This window comes from Glycine max, chromosome 15, assembly GCF_000004515.6.
Source record: "Glycine max cultivar Williams 82 chromosome 15, Glycine_max_v4.0, whole genome shotgun sequence".
NCBI lineage: Eukaryota > Viridiplantae > Streptophyta > Magnoliopsida > Fabales > Fabaceae > Glycine > Glycine max.
Genome location: NC_038251.2, coordinates 1,291,570 through 1,313,476, shown reverse-complemented (window position 1 = coordinate 1,313,476; position 21,907 = coordinate 1,291,570). Strand labels below are relative to the sequence as shown.

General features: G+C 34.6%; 4 protein-coding genes across 4 annotated transcripts; 1 reads left to right on the top strand and 3 right to left on the bottom strand.

The window, feature by feature from the left end:
* Positions 1-5,358, top strand: LOC100782867 (protein NRT1/ PTR FAMILY 1.2). Its single transcript, XM_003546898.4, has 4 exons — positions 1-252; positions 448-665; positions 3,470-4,002; positions 4,311-5,358. Exons 1-4 carry the CDS (start codon positions 141-143, stop codon positions 5,200-5,202), a joined length of 1,755 nt encoding a protein of 584 aa, XP_003546946.1. The 5' UTR covers positions 1-140; the 3' UTR covers positions 5,203-5,358.
* A 441-nt stretch (positions 5,359-5,799) lies between these two features.
* Positions 5,800-7,732, bottom strand: FWL8 (protein FW2.2-like 8). Its single transcript, NM_001254589.2, is given in 4 exon segments — positions 5,800-5,996; positions 6,120-6,332; positions 6,436-6,507; positions 7,460-7,732. Coding segments are annotated over 4 exon segments (507 nt in total). The 5' UTR covers positions 7,602-7,732; the 3' UTR covers positions 5,800-5,916.
* Positions 7,733-9,283: 1,551 nt separating this feature from the next.
* LOC100785153 (golgin candidate 5) lies at positions 9,284-18,489 on the bottom strand. Its single transcript, XM_014767950.3, has 20 exons — positions 18,213-18,489; positions 17,719-17,874; positions 16,478-17,490; positions 15,786-15,857; positions 15,357-15,431; positions 14,871-14,985; positions 13,727-13,788; positions 13,581-13,628; positions 12,903-13,187; positions 12,752-12,811; positions 12,554-12,637; positions 12,398-12,463; positions 12,211-12,309; positions 11,905-12,123; positions 11,197-11,311; positions 10,899-11,119; positions 10,612-10,671; positions 10,416-10,529; positions 9,887-9,961; positions 9,284-9,760 (listed from the first exon to the last, which is right to left on the bottom strand). Exons 2-20 carry the CDS (start codon positions 17,864-17,866, stop codon positions 9,725-9,727), a joined length of 2,967 nt encoding a protein of 988 aa, XP_014623436.1. The 5' UTR covers positions 17,867-17,874; positions 18,213-18,489; the 3' UTR covers positions 9,284-9,724.
* Positions 18,490-19,194: 705 nt separating this feature from the next.
* On the bottom strand, positions 19,195-21,530 carry LOC100782325 (pentatricopeptide repeat-containing protein At4g21065). The gene has a single exon (XM_003546897.5). The coding sequence runs from the start codon at positions 21,332-21,334 to the stop codon at positions 19,412-19,414; it is 1,923 nt and encodes a 640-aa protein (XP_003546945.2). The 5' UTR covers positions 21,335-21,530; the 3' UTR covers positions 19,195-19,411.
* Between the last annotated feature and the right edge of the window lie 377 nt (positions 21,531-21,907).

Genomic DNA, 21,907 nt, shown 5'->3' with positions numbered 1-21,907 from the left:
GTATGGAGTGCCGCAGCACTCACGCAAAAATAGGTCTTTGTCCAAAAGATTAGGATTGGCATGTGCATTTTGAAGATTTAATTTGTAGTGTTCCTCTACTATTCTTTCTCTGGTTTCTTCCTACCAAGTTGAAGCTAGACATGGAGAAGGAAATGGAGGCTGCTTTAGTTCATGTGGAGACGACCCAGCAACACATGAATCCACATGTACTAAGGCGCAAGGGTGGCTTCATTACCATGCCTTTCATTATAGGTATGAAGAAGCTTAAAAGAAATTATGGGTTTGGCAATGCTTATAGCTAGTTTTTCAAACAGTAAAACACTGAGATATTATCATTATTTTCTCATATATGTTTAGCCCTTTATGAGCGGCACAAGCATTAATTTCCTTTTTCTTGTACATATATATAGTTTGATTAATTTGGGTGTTGAAAAATGAATATTGCAGCAAATGAGGCACTAGCTAAGCTGGCTAGTGTTGGACTTATGCCAAACATGGTATTGTATTTGATAGGGGATTACAGGCTCCGAGTACTGAAAGCAACCAAAATTATGTTCTATTGGTTTGCCGCTACCAATTTTGCTCCTGTGATTGGTGCTTTTGTGGCTGATGCTTATTTGGGTCGCTTCCTTGCCATTGGTTTAGGTTCAATTCTCAGTTTCCTGGTACCTTCCTTTCTCCTTAGTCCTTAATTTAACTATTCATATCCTAATCCTTGTGATTAATTTTTTTTATTATTAACTCTTGATCAGTGTTGACACATCGATTCTTTGTTAAAAAAGGATTCTAAACTAGTAATATTTACAGCTTTGGATCTTGATTGTACTAATCACGTGAGTCAAATATGACCACCCAAAAAGGAAGGATGCGTGGCACAACACTTGACAGTATTTTTATTTAAGATAAATTATACTTTATCTATCTTCTTGTAATTTTATGCATAATCAATTGTGCTTTTAATATTTAGGAAATAAAATAATCCGTAGATTTCCTCATTACATCTTTCATGGATTTGAGTATACCATATCAACTTTAATCATTATATATATCATGTAAAATCAATTAGGATAAGTCAGTTTAAAATGCGTAACTTGAATCCACTCCAAAAACGTATTGTGTTAATTTTTAAGCCCTGATACTTCCCCCATTAATGTATTTAAAAAACTTAGCACAATATATAACAATATCTCAACTAAATCTAACAAAAAATCTAAAAAAATCCCAAATCACGCTCCATCATAATAATTAATGATGCATGGGTTTTCTTTAATCTCTTAATTACTTATTCATACTCTACATTAATGATTTATAATTATCTTATGTTATAATTATTGCTTAATGATTTATTGTCCTCATTCAATGTATGTTTGTGAATAAGGTTTAAAATAAAAAGGACTAAAGGAGCGTGAGACAATTTTTTTAAAATTAAGAGAGTTATTATATTTATAAATATTATAAATAAAAATATAAAACAAGGACATTAAAAGTTTCATTTTACCTACCTACACTCTTCATTAACAACTTATAATTGTAATTCATTAAATGAACCTCGTTTAAATAAAATTTAATTTATTTAAAAATTAATTGAGTGTGTGAATATTAATCAATTACTCCCAGCATTTTTTATAAGGGTGATCAGGAGTCTTATCCAACCTTATGAATTCAATCAACTTGACTCAATTCAAGGAAAAAAAAATTGTCTTGATTTGGGTATTTAAACTAAATAATTTTAGAAAAAAAAGTGTATACCTTGTTTTTTTTATTAATTCAGTATATTTTTAAAATATAGAATCAAAATCATATTTTGTTATCGATAATATATGACCAGAAATTATTATCACATTATTAATATGACATTCATTTATATAAATTAATAGAACATCAAATTATTTGGTTTTGTGCATGTATATGTACCCAAAAAAAAAGTCGTGTCATGGTGAAATTTTTAACGAACTTCTACTCTCTTGAGATAATTGTTTCTCTTTAAATAGTTCTAACTTCAAACTGTGGAGATAAAAGTGAGCACTGAAAAAGGCTACTTCAGGTGAAATTCTAATAAAATAACACTAAAGAAGTTAGTGTGTGAGTGTGTATATAAACCTAATTGATAGCATCTTTAAAAGATTATGGTACCGGTGAGTTATAACTAGGGCGATGTTAACTGAATGGTGTTACTCAAACATCCATGCAAGATGTTTGTTCGTGGTGTGGTTTAAACTTCATTACTCGTAATATTCTTGATCAGTTGGTCATGGTCAGAAAAAACCTAGATGATGTTAGCAGAAAAAATCTTGACCAACATCAATCAAAAAATCTAGCTAATGTGGTTAAGAAATAGCTCTAGCTGATGTCAATCAGAAAACTCTAATCGATGTCAGCAAAAAAATCCTAACCAATGTCGACTAAGAAAATCTAATTGATATCAGCCAAAACACCCTAGCTAACATCGGCTAAAAAATAACCCTAGTCGATATTGGCTAAAAAATAGTTTTGGCTAATGTTGGCTGAAAAAACCTAGCTGACGTCGACTAAAAAACCTTAACAGGTGTCTACTCAAAAGTTAGTTATGATCGATGTCAGTAGAAAAAACCTAGCCAACGTCGGCAAAAAAAATCATTGATCAACATCAATTGAAAGAACCTAGATGACAACGACCAAAAAAATCTTTGGCCGACGTTAGCAAAAATTTCACATGATTGACGCTAGTGAGAAAATAACCCTAACCAACATCATCTAAAAAAAATCTTAGCCGATATCAACAAAAAATAGTTTTGGTTGACATCATAGAAAAAATTTCTGACCGAAAAAATCTCGACCAACGTCAATGAAAAACAACTTATATCGATATCGACCGTAAAAACTTTGGTCACCCGTAGTTGTGAGTGTTGAGCGAGTGAGTTAGAGTATACATCTCCGAAAAAAGAATTTCAAATTCTATATTTTTTTAGAGAATTTGAAATCTCACTGTTTTAATCAATTAAAATGATTCATAAAAATATCAAAAATTAAATCTCTTTTCAAATACTCTATCCAAATAAGTTATTTTATCACAAATCATTTTAAATTCCTTGAAAAAATGAATTTTCCTGTTAAATTATTCCATCTAAACACACTATAAACTTAACTACGTATTTTGTGTGTTTAATTATTTGCAACTATATATGTACTCCCTTTAGGGAAAGCTCCAGTCCCAAATATTCCCGAGCTAATTTACCATTATTATTATTCCGTTCAAGTAACGTACGTGTTGAGTGTGTTATACATCAGATTGAAATTAGATTTAAGTAAAATAATAATAGCCATGCATTATGTATGATTATATAGTTAACGTAAATTCATCTTTATATGAAATAATTTATAATTTATTTAGGTTATGTCATGGAGTATGGTTTCTTATGATTAAAGTGACATTAATTATAAGGAAATTTGACTGAATCTGAGGGGAAGAAATTAACTATTGTTATGACAGGGGATGGCAGTGATGTGGTTAACAACCATGGTCCCAGAGGCAAGGCCATGCAGCCATTGTGAAGAATCAGCAACAACACCCCAAATGGCTATCTTACTCTCTTGCTTTGCTCTCATATCCATTGGAGGTGGGGGCATCTCATGCTCCTTAGCATTTGGTGCTGATCAACTTAACCAAAAATCCAAACCCAACAATCCGAGGGTCCTTGAGAGCTTCATAAGTTGGTACATAGCTTCTCAAGCCATTGCTGTGGTTTTTTCCTTAACCGGAATAGTTTACATCCAAGACCATTTTGGATGGAAACTGGGTTTTGGGGTCCCAGCAGCACTTATGTTCTTGTCCACTCTCATGTTCTTCCTCATTTCTTCACGTTATGTCAAGCAGAAACCACACAGCAGCTTACTCACTGGCTTTGTCCAAGTGCTTTTCGTTGCCTATAAGAACAGAAACCTTTCATTTCCACCTAAGGACTCCACTTGCATGTATCACCATAAGAAGGACTCACCCCTTGTTGCTCCAACTGATAAACTAAGGTTGACATTCAAAACAATCACTTATTTACTTTCCTAATGATCTTGAAGAGTTTGATGAACTTTCTCTTGTTTAGGTAAACTTATTTATAAGTACTTATAGGAAAAAAAAAATATATATATATATATATATAATGAATTGACCTTCCTGGTTTTACTTATCCAAAAGATTTAAGTTAATTTTAACTTATGCGAGAAGCTTAATTTATTTTAGTTTTTTATTTTATTTATTTTCGTACAAGTGCTCACACAAAAGTTTATCCAATAAGAAAAAAATAATAATTGACTTTAAGTGATACTTTATGTTATAGGTTTCTAAACAAAGCTTGCATCATCAAAGATAGGGAACAGGATATAGCCTCTGATGGATCAGCCTCAGATAAATGGAGTCTTTGCACAATAGAGCAAGTGGAAGAACTAAAAGCCATCATTAAAGTTATTCCTCTTTGGTCTACCGGTATCATGGTGTCAGTCAGCACTAGCCAAACATCACTTTGGTTGCTCCAAGCCAAAACAATGGACAGACACATCACTTCAAGCTTCCAAATTCCAGCAGGCTCTTTCGGTGTGTTCATAATGTTGGCAGTGTGTGTAACTGCTGGTGTCTATGATCGTGTCATCCTTCCTCTAGCATCAAAAGTGAGAGGAAAACCAGTTACTATCAGCGCCAAAAAGAGAATGGGAATTGGACTGTTTTTCTCATTTTTGGACTTTGTAGCCTCAGCTGTTGTTGAGAGCATAAGGAGAAGGAAAGCAATTAGGGAGGGATATATTAATAATCCTGAGGCAGTGTTGGACATGTCTGCAATGTGGCTCATCCCACATAATATTTTGTGTGGTATAGCAGAAGCCTTTAATGCAATAGGGCAATCAGAGTTCTATTACTCTGAGTTTCCAAGCAGCATGTCAAGCATTGCTGCATCCCTATTCAGCCTAGGATCTGCTGTGGGAAACTTGGTGGCTTCTCTTATACTCAGCATTGTGGATGACATTACTTCCAGAGGGGGAAAAGAGAGCTGGGTTTCAGATAACATTAACAAGGGTCACTATGACAAGTACTATTGGCTTCTTGCCATAATGAGTGTTGTTAATATACTCTACTATTTGGTTTGCAGTTGGGCTTATGGCCCTAGTGCTGAACCAGCTTCAAAGAAGGAAGAAAGAGGGAATGGGGTTCGTGATCAACAAGAAGAGGCAATGTAATGTGGGACACACACATGTTGAAGCCCAAATAACTGTTCACTTAAAATTAATTAGTCATGTTGGTCTCTTGGTAAAATAAATCTGTTTAAAATTTAAATATCTTTTTAATTATTGTAATATTTTTGTTTTTAATCATTACGAATTATAATTATTTTATTTTTCGTCCTCATTAGATTTTAGATAATGTTTATTTTACTGTTTAAAATATTATCTAAAATATTTTAGGACTAAAAATAAAATAAACAAAATTTACAAAAATTAAAACTAAAAAATAATAATTTTACAAAGAATGAAAAATAAAAAACACTAAATTACAAGAAAAAAATATATATTTAAGCCACCCTTTTAGTTACTACCAAAATGGGAGGAAGACTCAATTTGAAAATTGTAACTTTTTTATTTTTTATAATCAACTAGTGTACTGTATGTTTTGTAGAAGTTGTATCCACGAATAAAATATTTGTGCAAGGCAGTTGCATCTTGCGGTATAAGATTTAAGAAGAGCGAAACTGAACTAGAACCGCATGCATGTCATGATTTCTATTCCGTGGAATGTTGATAAACTGTCAAACCGAAATTGCCAACTTTTGGCTTTATTTTCTCTCTTGTAATTCGGTTACAAGCACCAGACGTTAAAAATAAACAAACACCAAACAAATCAAAACAAATACAATTCAATTTAATTTTAACAGCTCCCCTCGGAAAGAACTGTGTTCACTTGGACATGACTTGGTTTAAAGGAGGATTCTTTAATGTTTGATCACTTTGCTGTTGTGCAAGAATGCCATTCCATCCTGAAAACAAATTGAAATAAATTATCAGCCAAATGTGTTGTTATGCCTTTCAACTTCCTCTTGAAATCTTTATAAGAAAATTAAGAATGTAAAAATGAATATGATTAGAAGGAGCTCAATTACCAAGAGCAGGGTCAAGTCCTCTAATTTTTAGCTCTCTGAATTCTTGACAGAGGGAACAACATGGACAAAAGATGTGAGAGACTATATCCGTATATGGAGCTTCCACCAAATTATACCTCTTCCTCAACTTTGTGCGGTACTTTGACCCCATAATCCATTGAGAGCACAAAGCAGGCATCATTAATAGATAAATGAAGCTCCCCAGATGACAACCTGAAATTATTTAAATGTTCGAATTACATGGAGTTATATGTATCTAGTAGTGGAAAATCGTTATAAGAAACGAATGCATGGTGAGCTAAGGGTTAGGCCTTACTAAGTTCTCCACCATCTTGTACTTCTGCTATCTGCCCAAATGTTACACAGGGAAAAAATGCTGTCATAACAGCTGCAAACCAAAATAAAAGGGAATATATAATTAGATCAGCCATTCTTTCTGCATATTATATGTTGTATCAGTGAAACAAAGATGTGATTGAAACAGTTACTTGCTATTGCTCTTAAAAATTGTTCTGCAGTCTGAACAATTCAAACAGTATGACAGTTCATAAAAAAAGTGTAGCTACGCTTAAAACAAATAACTCAAATTATATTAAGATTTCCATGGCCTTCCAAAATAAAATATTAAAATTTCCATGTGCTAGTTGTGTATAAAAAGAAAAACATTTTAAATTAAGGATGCGTTGCAAAGATTTCAAAAACCTTGACTTTACAAAAAATTGCGGAGTCTTTCTTTTTCTGTACAAAAATTTAGTACGGGAGGTTGCTCTTCATTCCAAGGCTAGAATATTACAGCCTCTAAAAAGGCTTACAACTGTACTAACTACTATTTCAAAAATCTTAATATTGTGGCTGTAGATCGCAATTTAAAACCATATAGTTTAATAAGGTTTAAGCTGTTGCATATGCAACCTGAACTAATTGTGAATATATATTCTGTCAAACTCATAGAATCAAGCCTAAAAATTTGCTCGAATAAGTATCAACTCAACTCTGTTCTTCACACAATTCCTTACGGAAGACTAACCCATAAGACTCCCACTAGGCCTAGCTATCTACTGAAGATTGGGTCATAGACTTATAGTACGTACGTAGTACTGTTTCTGTCAAAAAAAGTACTTAGTACAGTTGTAAGTCTTTTTATAGTTAGAGGCTATAATATTCTAGCCTTGGAATGAAGAGCAACCTCCCGCACTAAATTTTTGTATAGAAAAAGAAAGACTCCTATCTAATAGTATTGGAAGTGCTACAAATTTCATTGTTATCTTTTTAGCAGAAGTTTAAACAAGTAATCTAACTATATAACTAATTTAAAGTAATGAAACTAGAGTAGATATTACCATTTGTCTGATTCTCATGACAGTCAAATAGTCCAGTGCTCCATGGATTCCCTATTTGCTGAATCCTATCAGCTTCATACCTTGGAGCAATTGAACCAACGGGTTCATTCTGTTGAATTTTCTGATCCTCAATGCCCTGCATCTCCACCTTTTTTTTTCTTGAAAAGTTGTGATAAATAATAGGTCAACAATGAAAGAAGCCTAGAATTAAACCAATAGCAGAATCAGCTTGTTTCTTTTTCTAAATACTGCTGGACTAATAAATAAATAAATGAATGAAACTACAGCATTTGCTGATATAATATTTTCAAAGGAAGGAATATTGGAATTTGGAAGGCCAGTGGGTATTGGAGAATTTAATTTTTATTGGTCAATGAGAAGAAGTTTCGTGTATCCTTCATCCAAATCCAATTGATAAAAATTTAGAAAGAAAGAGAAATGCAAGTATAGTGTTAAATTTAAGTTGTGTCTGCGTTCTAAGTGGTCTTATCATGTTTCATGCTTGGACGTGGACAACTGGAAGTAGACTTTGAATGTCGTCGTAGACATTTTGGAGCTAATAGCTGGAATGGTTGACACGAAAGTAAGGTACATGCACTTGCATTTAAATATGCCCCAAAAGTCAAGTCAAATAGCAACTCAGTACATCACAGTATGCTGCTAAAGTAAAATGTACTACAATTTGTGGTGACAATAATGTACTAGTTGACTGATTATTTTTTCTTGATCTTCGATGTCACAATTAAGAGTTGCCCGCACGGTTAAAGCATGGCCTCCTTCTCCTTTAGGATCAACTTCAAAGCCATAATGTGAATGTGCCTTCTGAATCTTCATTAGGTATACTGTATATATAGTTATAAACATCTATCCTTAATATATATAACTATCATGTTACCTTTCCTCACGTTTTACTTTTTTAAGCCACATTTCAAAATATATTCATCCTCACATTTTCTTTTATAATTTTTTTTAACTCTTCTCACCATACTTAATTACTTTACACGCTTAAATAATTTTCACACTCAATTTTATCACTCACATTAACTTCAATCTTATAAATATCTTTTCAACTTGATATCATTCATCTTTTCTATTATGTTAAACTCTTGGTGAAATACACTTATCACTGTAAGAAAAAGGCCAATTATCGACAGATATTAATCCCACGGATTAGGATTCAATGAAAATTTAAATTTACTGATGAATTAAATTTACCACAGAAATTATCAACGGATATATCTCCGTAAGTATTTGCCGATGGATTTATATTCTTCTGTAAATGTACATTTCAGACCGATATTACCAACGGATTATTCTGTAATAAATCCTTGGGTAATATGTAAAAATCAGTGAGTACCAATAAAAATGAAAAAAAAACAATTCTAAACATTTTAAAATATATATATGGTTATATATACAATATCAATATTTTATCGTACGTAAAAGATTTAATTTTTGCAATTAACTACAAGCATATTAAATTTATAGAACCTGATAAAAAAAAATATTAAATATATAGAACCCAATAAGTAAATGATGAAAATGTTAATAATCAAATAATCAATACTTTTGATTTTTTTTGTAACATTTTCTTAGTTTGATATAATAAGTATATATCAAATCAAATAATATATATGTTTGCATGTGCACGTATGTGTTATTCGTAACATGTCACTTAGTATCTTTAAAAAAAAAAATCTAACACAGTCAAATGATATGCATTGGGCATACGAAAAAAATTCAAGAAACTCTTATTCGGATAAAATCAGAATATTAATTTATCATGAGGTAAATTTTATATAATTCTCAATAATAAATCCAAAGTTTTAAATAAAACCCATATAAAATTCATTCAACAATAATAAAAAAAAAAAATAGCACCAAACAAAAAACTCGTTTTACGTTACACACACTTGGGGAGGAAAAGAAAACCCTGTATTGTCAACAGACTCAGCAAAAATATTCTCTGGATCTCTCCAAGCATGAATACGTTTTAAAAGACTGACTATACAACATTCCCTTAACAAGGGAGACTATCCGTATCTGCTGCCCAGGCAAACAAAATATATATCTGCCGATGGAAACCTGAACGAATCATTCTTCAGAGGCTGATGGCACTATTCTCCAATATATTATTACTGTGCCAATGTACATCACACGCAGCCCAGAGACATGGACATGGTCATGGTCATGGTCATGGTCTTCTCAAATAGTTATTGAACACTAAACTTTCCGTTCCCCAAGCCAGCACTTTCTTCGCCCAAACTAGTCGCTACCCATTGATGGACCCATTGTCTGGATCTGTGAAAAGGTGCATCAAGGTTATGAACAAAAACATGGAACAAAATAAGGCTGAGCATTTTGTGAAAAGTGAGAAAAAGATAACTAGGACATCTAAGGAGCAAAAGATGATCCTGCTTAGAATACCTTATTAACGAGCAAGTTCACTTGTTCTCTGTACATTTCCTTCAAGTCTACAATATCCGCACGAAGTTCCTCCAGCTAAACACATTGATAATTTTAGATAAAAATTTAAAAAGTATATAACTTTTCTATTATAAATCTTAATAAATAAAAGGAAACATGGCAGTTTCAATATATCAAAGTCTTGGGCCTTAGTATAACTAAGTCTACAAATTATTTTCTTTTCTCTTTTGCTGCTTTTTTGTATTCAGGGCCTAGCTTGTCTAGTGTTTTTCTTTCATTTGATTTCTCAGATTTTTCTGAAGAAAGAGCAATTCAGTTGTGCCATACTCTCGTCTGGGCTCTAAAGTATTTCAAACACAAAAATTTATAAGGCAAACAAACTAAGAATGAGTTCCTCTACAAGTTTATAGGATTCCAGAGATTTCCTTACAGGGAATAGGCAGACCAGTAGGCCAGGAATCCAAAAACCAAATTATGTCTAAGATATTAGTCCTAGAAAGAAAGCAAACGTTGGCAAAGTGAGAATTACCTCTTCATCACGTTCGCCCATCAATTCCAAAGCAGCAGAGTGCCTCCTCCTTAGTGCTTCTAGCTCTGATCGTAAGCCAGGTAATACAGCAGCCTCCCCACGCAACTTCTCACACTGCAGTGTGGATATGATATGCATGTCGTGATTAATGACAAGGAATGAGACCAACAAGTACTAAACAGGAAGCAAAATTCACCTGTTCTGTCATTTTGACCAACTCATCAGCAAGAGAATCGCGAATAGATTCCAGTGATGCCTGGAATTTTTATTATTAAAAAAAGTCATCATTGTACTCCAAATAATAGATTCATCTAGATCACTGTCCAATGATCGTACAGCTTAATATAAATTATAAACATTATGATTTTTTTTTTTTATCAGCAAACATTATGATACGTTGTTCTCAATGACAAGATATAGTTGAGCTATGAACTGGAAGGTATGGCGCCAAATATTTACAGGAATGAAGACAATGAATCATACCAAGCGTGACATGTATGAAGCAAGTTCACCCTCCTTCTGACGAAGTGCAGCTTCAAAAGAACTGGGTGTCATGCTTTTCACATAGTAAGGACTCATGCTTAATTCTCCTATGTTTCTCCTCTCAGATATACTATCGGAGGAGTCCAATGATGCTTGCAGAAAGTGGCTTTCTTCCAAGCTTCCCAGGGAGCTTGCACTAGAGAGTTTCCGAGACAGGTTCCCTACATCATAAAGAATATTATAGAATGTATCACAGATAACTCAGCTTAGTGACGTAAAGAGAAGCAGAGCATCACACCATTCTCAAAAGCAGAATTTAGCTTTGTAGTAGGAGTTTGATCTGATAATGGTGAAGAATGAACACGTAGAGTCTTCTCCAGCTCTGATCGAGCAGCCTTTTCTTTTTCTATCTCCTGGAAAAAAATGAAGAGCACAACTCAGGAACTTGAAGAAAAAAAATCACAAAATGGAATTTAATACACCCTTGCAAGTAATATATACCTCATTTTTTTATGCATTGTTTCTTTTCCATAATTTGCCCAAATATCTACATCGGCTCGCTATCATATTTAATTCACTCTGTTGAAAATCAGAACTAATATTCCGATTCTATTAATAATGACAGTTTATAGGGACATTATCTTTCATTTAGAGGAAACATAATATCCTCTATTTATGTACAATTAATGTAATTATTCTATATAAACATGCATTCGCTGTGTACTTTGATACACAGTTTTCACTCAATTTTCCTCTGTTTCTCCTATTTTAACACACTCAGACATATAATTTTGAAAAATCCACAATAAAAAGCAAGTTGAATTTCTTTTGTAAAATTTTCACAGAAAAATTCATGCAGCATGAAACCAAATTTCTCCCTTTGGCTGGTTCATTCCATTACACATAAAATGAGAAACAAAAGAAATTTTAATGGGAGGTGAAACCAAGAGCTTCATGTAACATGTTTAACAATGCCAAGTTTGAAATCCATAATCAAAATCTCTACCTGCTGAAGATGTTCCCTTTGCATCAATGCCTCCTGTAACTCTTGCTTGTATTTCTGTCTAATGTCTCTAATCTCTTCCTCAAGCTGTCTCACACGACCTTCTTGAGTGTCAGCTTCCTCCTTTGCTGCAAGATATTCCTGCCTGCTTTCAGCTGCCCTTTGTCTCTCCTTTTCAAGGGTCCTACTTAACTGAGTCTGTTCAGCTCTAAGACATGAAATCTGTAATTCATTGTTAAAGTACAAAGTAAGTCATGTATACACAAAATTGCCATTAAAGACATAATTTCACTTGAGAAATTACAGAACCTGAGCCTCAAGGACATTAATTCGAGATAAGGTCTGAGATAAGCGTTCATTCACAGATCGTTCTCTCTCCTCTGCAGTTGCAGCTTTAGCCTCTGCTTCCTGTAGAATCCATAGGAAAAGATGAAGACATACAATAATATTCAATGGAAAAGTTTCTCAAATTAAATTCAGAAAGTATTCTAGAGACCTGAAGTCGAGAATTAAGAGTTCTTTCAACAGCAGCCCAAGCTTCAGCTTTTCTGGCATTTGTTTCCTGTTATAAGGTGAATACTAGTCTAGTACAGATCTCATGCAGCAAAACAAAAAACAGAAGGAAAAGTAATTCTGAATCATGTGTATTAACCTGCATGGCTTCAATTTGCCTTAAAAGAGGCCTTGTGGATTCTGGAACTTGCGTAATCAGTTCCTCACACCGTCTTTCACTTGCCTAGGGAAATCCACCCAAATTATAAAAACTATCAAAAACACAAATAAAGTTGCTAAAACTTATTTATAACATTCTCAGAAAGTAAAACAATTGAATGACACGCAGAGTGCAGACCTGGTAACGTTTTTGAAGATCCTCAATGTCTCTGCGAAGCATGTCTTCTTTGAAAACTGCCTGAAAATGGATGAAGAAAACATTAAAACTGAAAAATAACATACTGACAAAGTCAACTCAGTTAAAAAATGACACAAAATACAACAGAAACCTGTTGTTCCTTTCTACTTAATGTTTGCCTCAATTCTTCAAGTGCCTGGACTAGCATAGATTCACGTTCCTCAGCTTCTCTCAGACGACTCTCTAGCTCAGTTCTTGCTTCATTGTTCGCACGAGCCTCTGCTAATGCTTCAGCTTCCTTGGCAGCAGCCAAAGCATTCGTATAATATTCTTTCTGGGCTGCAATTTCATTTTGATGTTTTTCTATTGTTTCTTGCAACAACTTCTCTGTAGCTGTCTTGTCCCTCTTGATACTTTCTACTTTATTCTCTTCTACCTGGATTGCATGACATTAACCAAAGCAGTTTCAATTAAAAGTACTAGTAAAATATGAGGATTGTCAACCCATGCTACTCCAAAAAAGAATGACACTTTCAATGATATAGAGGATTGCCCATGACTCTACAGTAGCACACAACAATAAACCATAAATTCCCCTTAAAAATAATATAAAATTTAAATTACAAAAATTAAGATGGGACTTTTATAGTCAAACAATATTATGAAGAAAATCTTTAGCAAAAAGATAAACAACCTGAACAAGTGAACCCAAACAGTAAAGATAAAGGTATACTTATCCCTAGATTCCATGATGAGTGAAGAGAATTCATTCAAAAAAATTACCAGTAAATCATAACTTCCAATAATGCTTTCAGAATAATTCTATTACCTGAAGTTTAGTAGTCAAGCCTTTCTTCTCCTCCTCAAAATCTCTAATCTAGCTTTCATAAAAAAAAAGTAATTGAGATTTATTACAATATGTAGGTGTAGAAAAGGTTGAAGATGGCAGGAAAATACAACAAATAGTCTGCATACCTGAGCCCTTAGTTTCCTAATTGTGGATTCTTGAGCAGCCTGTTTTTTGGAAAGCTCTTCACCTGAGATGAGAGACAGTCTATAAGGGCCTCAATAATCTCCAATAATTAAACCACTACCATGCTTCAATGGAGAAACTTTATAATTACAACAGAAAAGCCCTTCAGATTAAATTATTAATTTTCCCACCAAAGCAATGAACAGTGACAGTTCACATACAAAATTCATGATGTAACATCAACCTTCCTCAATTTTACCCTCTTCCTCTCCTCTCCTATAGACATTGTCCAAACCTTTCCACGGCCAAACCATAAAGGTATACAAGGGAACTGGAGTGTGCCTCAAATGTCCATTTAAGGAAAATAATAAAATCTCTAAGCATAAATTTGAAACTACATTAATCAAAATAATTTTTTTCTATAATCTTAGATCCCGAGCTGAAGTGTCCAGTCAACAAGATCTCACTTTCCAATTCTAATCTTGAACACACCAAATAGAAGTCACAAGTCACAACTACGCATTCTATGCCATGGCGCCTATGGATGCCTATATATTTCATACTTCTTTGTGCTATGAAGAGCCAAGTTTATATCAAACTAGGCATTAATGGAAGCACCTCCAACAGAATTGTTCCAAACACAAGTAGCATCGACATGCTGAATTCCCAAAAAAACAGAAGCCACATAATCTGACATGCTCTAGATACCAGATTTTATAAGAATTGTCAATTGACATCTACATGTTTGGACTAAGTTATAAACCCATGACATTGAATAGAAACCCCCACCCCCATCAATTCCCACCACCAAACCAAGGGCAATTCCATCAACGGAACCTCAAAGGAAATCTTTCCTGAAGCAAATTAAAGTGAATGATTAGAATTTTCAACAGAAATGAAAAAACTTGATATATCAATACAAAAGAAAATTGTAAGAGTAAAAAGGTGTTGACAAAGCATTTATTACTCTAATAACTATGAAGAATTTAGCACTATGGTTTTTGTCCCTTTAAACTTAGGTTGCATATATCTAAAAGGACTGTCCATATAAACAACCCCAAAGAGACATTAATAACAAAAAAAATAATTCTGTATCCATCAAAGCCAGGATGATACAATTTTAGGTTTGATTTCAGAATACACTACCTTCTGCCATAACTTGATTAATTATTTCATCCTTTTCTTTCAAGAGAGCAGCTGCATCACTTTTTTTATTCTGCTCTCGACGGAGTGTATCCCTTTCCTTAGTGAGAGCATAAACCTGCAATTAAACACCAAAAACACATAAAATCCCATAACAGTTATAGCTCAGTATTAAGAGAAAAGAGAAATTTGATCTTCATCCTCAAAAGAAAGACACACTAAGCATCCTATATGGCATCTGTGCCAGCTATGCACTTATATGACAAGAATCATGAGAACATCTGAAATGCAAACTACGCATGCAAAGGAAAACATGTGAACCTTGATAGTACTTCTGTCATTTGTGCCCTAGGTTAGATTCAATATTGAAATAGTCTGCCAGAAGTTCATTGTATAGACTAAACACTACACAATTTTTTAATTATGCATCTTAGTTAAATTACTGATAATTAAGCACAAAAAACAAATAAGATTTACGAAAAGTGATACCTTTCTCTCAAGAGTTGCAACTCTCTGATGGTATTCCTCTCGCAAAGACTCAACTTCTGCCTCATTGGATTTTCTCTGTTCCACAATTATCAGCAATGAAATAAATGGGATGCAGGAGCAAACAACACAAAAAAAATTGAGAAATAGAAGTAGGGAACAGTAGCACATGCTAATTAGCTTACAAAAACACCAAAGAATTTTCATAGAAAGATGTACAAAGGAAAACTGATACATCATACATGGTATACAACGGGAAATATCCAGAAAATTACAACATAGTAGACAACATAACAAGGTCACAAGAACATTTAAACAATAATGTAAAAAAAAAAAAATTACAGACTGGAAAGGTTCAAGAGGTAAAAATAAAAATCTTTATTAAATCAAAACATTGACACAAGCAACTAGGTATTGAAAAAATAAATATACCTTGAAATCCTCAATCACGGCTTTCAATTGTTCATTTTCATTCATCAATTTTGCAATCTCATCAGCTTTAGCCTGCAAAGAGAAGCAAGATTACAAAAACATAATAAGATATGCAACAATATAATGGCCAAAGAAAAAAAGCATATAGAAGAGGAGCATAATTACAAAAAAAATATGCAACTTCTTAAATATATTGAGAGTTAAGACATAAAATCAAATGACCTTAAGCCATTAATGAAAATCGGAAGATTATAGCTGATTATAGCTAAAGAATAGTTTTTATACGAAAAATTCTGTGCATTTAGCAAAAAATGAAAATGCATCACAAATGCTTTTGTTGCTGATAATAAAAAGAAACAATTTCTTATGTACACTTCTCAATCAGTCCATAATGGACCAAGAAAAATTATTCATGACAAAGTGAATCAGAAACTTAACTATTTTTACACCACCTAATAATCTTCATGGTCTTTGTTTTACATAAGAGAAGCTTGGCAAAATATTTTGTCCAGGAAAACAAAACTTAGTTCGACGAACCCTTAGGCCCTAACCAAGACAAAAAGTACAACAGACCAACAAAAATGCTACCTAGAGACCATGTAGCACTTAGATCTTGTTACATTTTGAGATTTTGCAACAAATATACAAAAGATTTTGTTTCTGCCATGATAACAAGCACTAAAATGAAATACCTGAGCTTGTCTTGCAGCACCTTGCAGTGCAGCTTCCATCATTTTTATCTCCCTTTTCACCCTCTCTAGTTCAAGCATGGAACCTGAGTCAGACATAGTTCTTTCAGAACTCAAATGACGCTCTTTCATGTCAGTTTCAACATCATGGGCTAAGTGCTCCCTTTCATTTTCTTTTGCAGTTGTTTCATTTTCAGGTGAAAACATATCAGTTACCACCTTAGAAGATTCATTTGGTGGAGTAACACTGGACAAGTGTTCAATATTTGATTGATCAGTGTTATTGGTTTCCTCAGAAGTCACAGATTGTAGAATAGAAGTGTCAGTATCATCTCTGTTCTCACTATCACTTGATGCCTCGGGTTGAACAGAAGAATTTCTCTTTTCACTTTGTTCTGCTTGGACCCTCTCTTCTTCTTTACTCTCCTCTTTTGTCTCAACTTGAGAATTTTCATGCCCATCACTAATATCATGTGATTCACCCGACTCCGTAGTGACACCCTCAACTACATTGTCTCCAAGATTAGAAGGCATAAATTGCACTGACACTAGACTCCCAGAGGATCCCGGATCAGCAATCTCTTTCTCTTGAGAATGTTCTACAGAATCTGAACTCTCAAGCTTCTCAACAGGGGATTCAGGCAATTCAACAGGCAACTCCAGTAAATGGTTTTCTTCCTTTCCATGATCCAAGTTCTGTGCAACTGTTCCATCCGCTGACTCTGTATGCTCACCATCTTCTTCCTTAACCACTTTATTTTCTTCTTTTGTTGTGTTTTCTTCAGGTTCCATATGCATTGTGTTATCAGTTTCAAGGGTGTCGTTTCCCTCAGCCACAGGTGTATGATCAAGAGACTTGGGCTTTTCCGGTGACTTCTCCGTTTCAGAGTCTTGTTGAGAGTATTCGTCTTTTTGAGACATTTCTTCAGTAGTTTCCTCACTTTTGTTCGCCATAAAAGACATGACGGGATTAAATAGGGTTTTCCTGTCAGCAGGTATAGGCCATGATCCGGCATCTGGAATACAACAAGAAAAAGGACATGGCTCCAATCAGTGTCAAAACTGAAAATTGCCCACATAGAGAACACACATCCCATCCAACAATTCAAGACTCATATTATCTCACAGCAGTTAATGAACTTTGCATCTACCTCCCTCAATCATATAGTAATCCACACACAACACAACAGAGAAATCCATTCAGAAAACAAAGAGAAGTACTAGGAAGTACTGGAATTAATTACCTTCATTGCTGGATTCACCCTTCTCTTCGAATCCAAGAGCAGAATCAAAATTCTTCTCGATGTTCTTCACACTCTCCTGAAGCTTATTGACGGCTCCCGCCAAATCAGGGAAGTTTCCCCATGTATTTTTCCCACTAAACCACGCCATCGCGAAAGCTAGAAACCAAAAGAAAGCCGAACCGTGATGCACATTAGCAATTCAAAACGCCACCTCAATTCCGACTATATTTCAATTTCAGATCCCAGAAAAAAAAAAAAAAAACATCAACAATGCAACAACAGATAAGTTTCTATTGAAAAAGAATTTACGGTCGAATCCAATTCATGAACAACACCACACCGACAAAGAATTATGCATCTAAAAAACCACTCATGGCGGCGAATAGAGATAAAAAAAAAAAGGGGGGGGGGGGGGGAAATGAGAGGTAAATCTGAAATCGGATAATAATAAGATGAAGGCGGAGTTGGTGAAGGGAAGAGATGAAGACGCGAACCTTAATGGATGCGTTGGATCCAGGAATCAAATCGTGGACGTGGCTTTCGAAGTGGTGGAGCTCATAATTGAATTATGGTGAAGCTTCACCAATACAATAAAAAGGAAAAGAAACAAAAGTTGTTGTTGGTGAAAGGAAAGAAAACGTGAAGGCGGGAATGAAGGTTCGGTTTGATGAGCTCTGCAAAAGTAATACTTTGCGAGGGATGACGGATCCTCCTCCAACGCTATTCTAATGCTTTTCTTTCCTCGCCTCCCACATTCAGTTGGGGACAACGCTGTCGTTTTTATGTCTACTTCTCTTTCTTCTTTTTTTTTAATCTTTTAGTAATTATTTTGGTTTAAACAGGGTAAGCGTAAATTTTAGGGTCAATCAAGTAATACTATGAATAATATTCGTTTAAGGAATTAATCTTTCAATCGACCAAGTGTAATTTGTAGATAGAATAACTTCAAACTCGTACGAGTTTAATGGGGCTGGGGTACAAAATTACAAATAGACCATGTGTTCAAAAAGCCTTTCATTTTTTTTATCTGTAATTTGTGATTCTAAAAAGTTATGACTTCTTAAAACATTACTGTACGGTTTAAGAATGTAGATTTAAATTTTGAATATATAAAAATGGAAAACACTTATTCCCTTCCAATTTTTTCGAGATGACTCTCGTTCTTAAACATAAAATACATTTCATTCCAATTTTAAGGAACCATGTTTAAGAGATTGGGATTTTAGTGTAGTATAGTATGTTAAAACAGAAACGGGAGTGTTATTTATCCTTCTTTTTAGTACAACGAGAGACCTGAAAATAGATATGAAAACCAAAAACACAAACCAAAACAAATAGTTCCCTAAACAGAACTTTCTTAGCCCAAATTAAGTCTTTGATGGATTATAAAACCTAATGAATAATTGAATATAATATGATTTTAAAAATACCTGCTGAAAGATAACGTTTGTAAGAAAAGCGTAATGATCATCGATGTTACATTGGCTATGCTGGTTAATTTACTTTGCACAATTAAATTACTCTTCAAAGATGAGACTCTACTATTAGCATGGAGTAAATTCTAGCCACTGAAATTATAAATACCGACTACTTCAATCCCTAATTTTACAAAACATCAATTTACTTAAGTTAAAAGATTGTAGCGAAAGAACTTGGAGTGAATGATATTTTTGTATAGTTAAGATAAGCTTCTTCACCAATAATCACCACATGAACACAGTCCATGCCTAAAATGATGATAGCGATTGACGTCTCTCACAGTTATCTCCCTCTCCGTGATTTTTGAGATGAACTTGATAGCAACATGGCAATCCTCACAAATTCGTAGATTCTTTGTTATCAAAAGCCTGGTTCCTGGCAATGTACTTATGAGTCCAAATGCAATAGCCAGTCTTTCACTGTGACTGCACACCATGTCTGTCTTCTCATCTTCCTCCACATCATGGAAGACAGATCCTGTATCTGGGACATACCCAGCTTCTCGCATTAGTCCTTCTAACCTCTTCAACTCAGCATATATTGCACCAGAATTTGGGTGCGAAACATCTCCAGAAAGAAATGCATAGACCTTGTTCTTTACTTCAATCCAGCTACAAGCAATGTTTTTCTTTATTCCTTTATCTATCATCAACTGCCTCAATCTAGCAACTCCTTCCCACTTACCTGATTGAGCATACATGTTAGCCAAAATCACATAATTGCCAGAATCATCGGGTTCAAGTTCAATTAGTTTCTCCAAAGCCACCTCTGCCAACTCCACATTCCCATGGGTTTTGCATGAATTCAGCAAAGCACCCCATACACCAGAATCTGGCATTACATCCATTTGTCTTATAAGATCATATGCCTCATCAAGTTGACCACAGTGACCAAGGAGATCAACCATGCAAGTGTAGTGTTCAACCGTGGGGTTGATGCGGCAATCCCTCACCATCAAGTTATACAATGCTCGCCCTTCATCAAGCAAACGCCCTCGGCTGCAAGCTGCAAGAGCACCAACAAAGGTTATATGATCTGGCTGAGCCTCTTTCATCATTCTCTCAAACAAGTCCAAAGCTTCAACAGCAAGACCATGCATCGCATACCCAGTAATAATTGCATTCCAAGATACAACCCTTTTCTCCCTAAGCCGCTCGAACAAGACACAGGCAACTTTCACAGAACCACATTTTGCATACATGTCTATCAAAGCAGTTTTGACCTTGTCATTGTATTGAAATCCATGTCTCCAACCAAATCCATGGATCTCCCTCCCATGAGGAAGACAGGCAATGTCAGCTGAAGATGAAATCACAGTGACTAGAGTTGCCTCGGTGGGTCTTACACCCTTTGCCGCCATCTCACAGCAAAGAGAAAGCGATTCATCGGGGTGTCCATTTTGAGCATAAGCTGCCAGCATGGAGTTCCATAACACAGCATCTCTGTCAACAATTTTATCAAACACGTGACGTGCATCCACCACGCAACCACACTTGGCATACATGTCAACAAGAGCTGCACCCACAAACACATCCCTCTCCCACCCAGATCGTATGACACGCTCGTGAATGACCCTTCCCTCTCCAATTGTGGAGAGTGCTGAGCATGCTTTGAGAACAAAGGGAAGAGTGAAATTATCGGGCTTGAGCCCGTACTCAAGCATCTGGTGGTAGAGTGAAATGGCAGTCTCGTGGGGTCCATTCCACGCATAAGCCCGAATCAAGACGTTCCACAGAAACAAATTCCCTTTGGGAATTTTATCGAACAGGTGATGGGCATTCCGCAGAGAGTTGCAGACGCTGTAAAAATTGACCAGTTTAGTGGCCAAATCTAGATTGTAAGCAATACCCAATTGGCACAATCGGGCGTGGAGTTGTTTCCCGGGCTCTAACGCCTTGGCAGAGATACAAGACTCGAGTAGTGAAGCGTAATAGTAGTGATTGGATGGTGATGAAGGGAATGAATCGACTTTGTGCTGAGGGATTAGTTGTGTGGCAAAAGATTGATGTAGGAAATAGTAAGGTGAAACGGGGAAGAGGTTCAGAGAGAATGAAAGTATGGAGAGGATTCTTGAGGTTTCCTGCGTCTTCCTAATGGAAGAGAAAGACATTTGATTTCTCAGAGAAAAATGCAGCATTCATTTCGAGTCGTTTGGCAAATGCCTTGTTACATAGCTTCTGTAATTTCTCTCTATCACATCATAAGACGGTCAAACAAACAAATTTGTGCATGCCGCTCTCTACATAACTACATCACATTTGAATATCGTTGAAACTATAAAAGGTGGATCTAATTAGTCCTCAAATTAAATTTATTTTTAAGAGATTAGTCCTCAAATTAATAAAATGACAAAATAATCCCATTAAATCTTGAACAATACATAAAAGCATTATTGTAAATACTCAGTCTTGAAAAATATCAACATCACTACTCCATTATTGAACTATAGAATCATAAGTCATAACAATGAATCTAATACAGTCATTTATATCAACATACTTTTTCCTCTTATTTTTAATAATATCTGGGTGTATTGTAAACAATAGGTAAGATCAAAGTGTCAATCTAGTTAGAATCTTTGCTTCTATTATAATACTTTTTTAATCACTATTATTTTTTTAGTTAAATATTTTTTTCCTATAAGTTAGTGTTATTTTCATTTTTGTTTTTGTATTTTTTTTAATAATTACAGTGATGAGAAACAAACTTA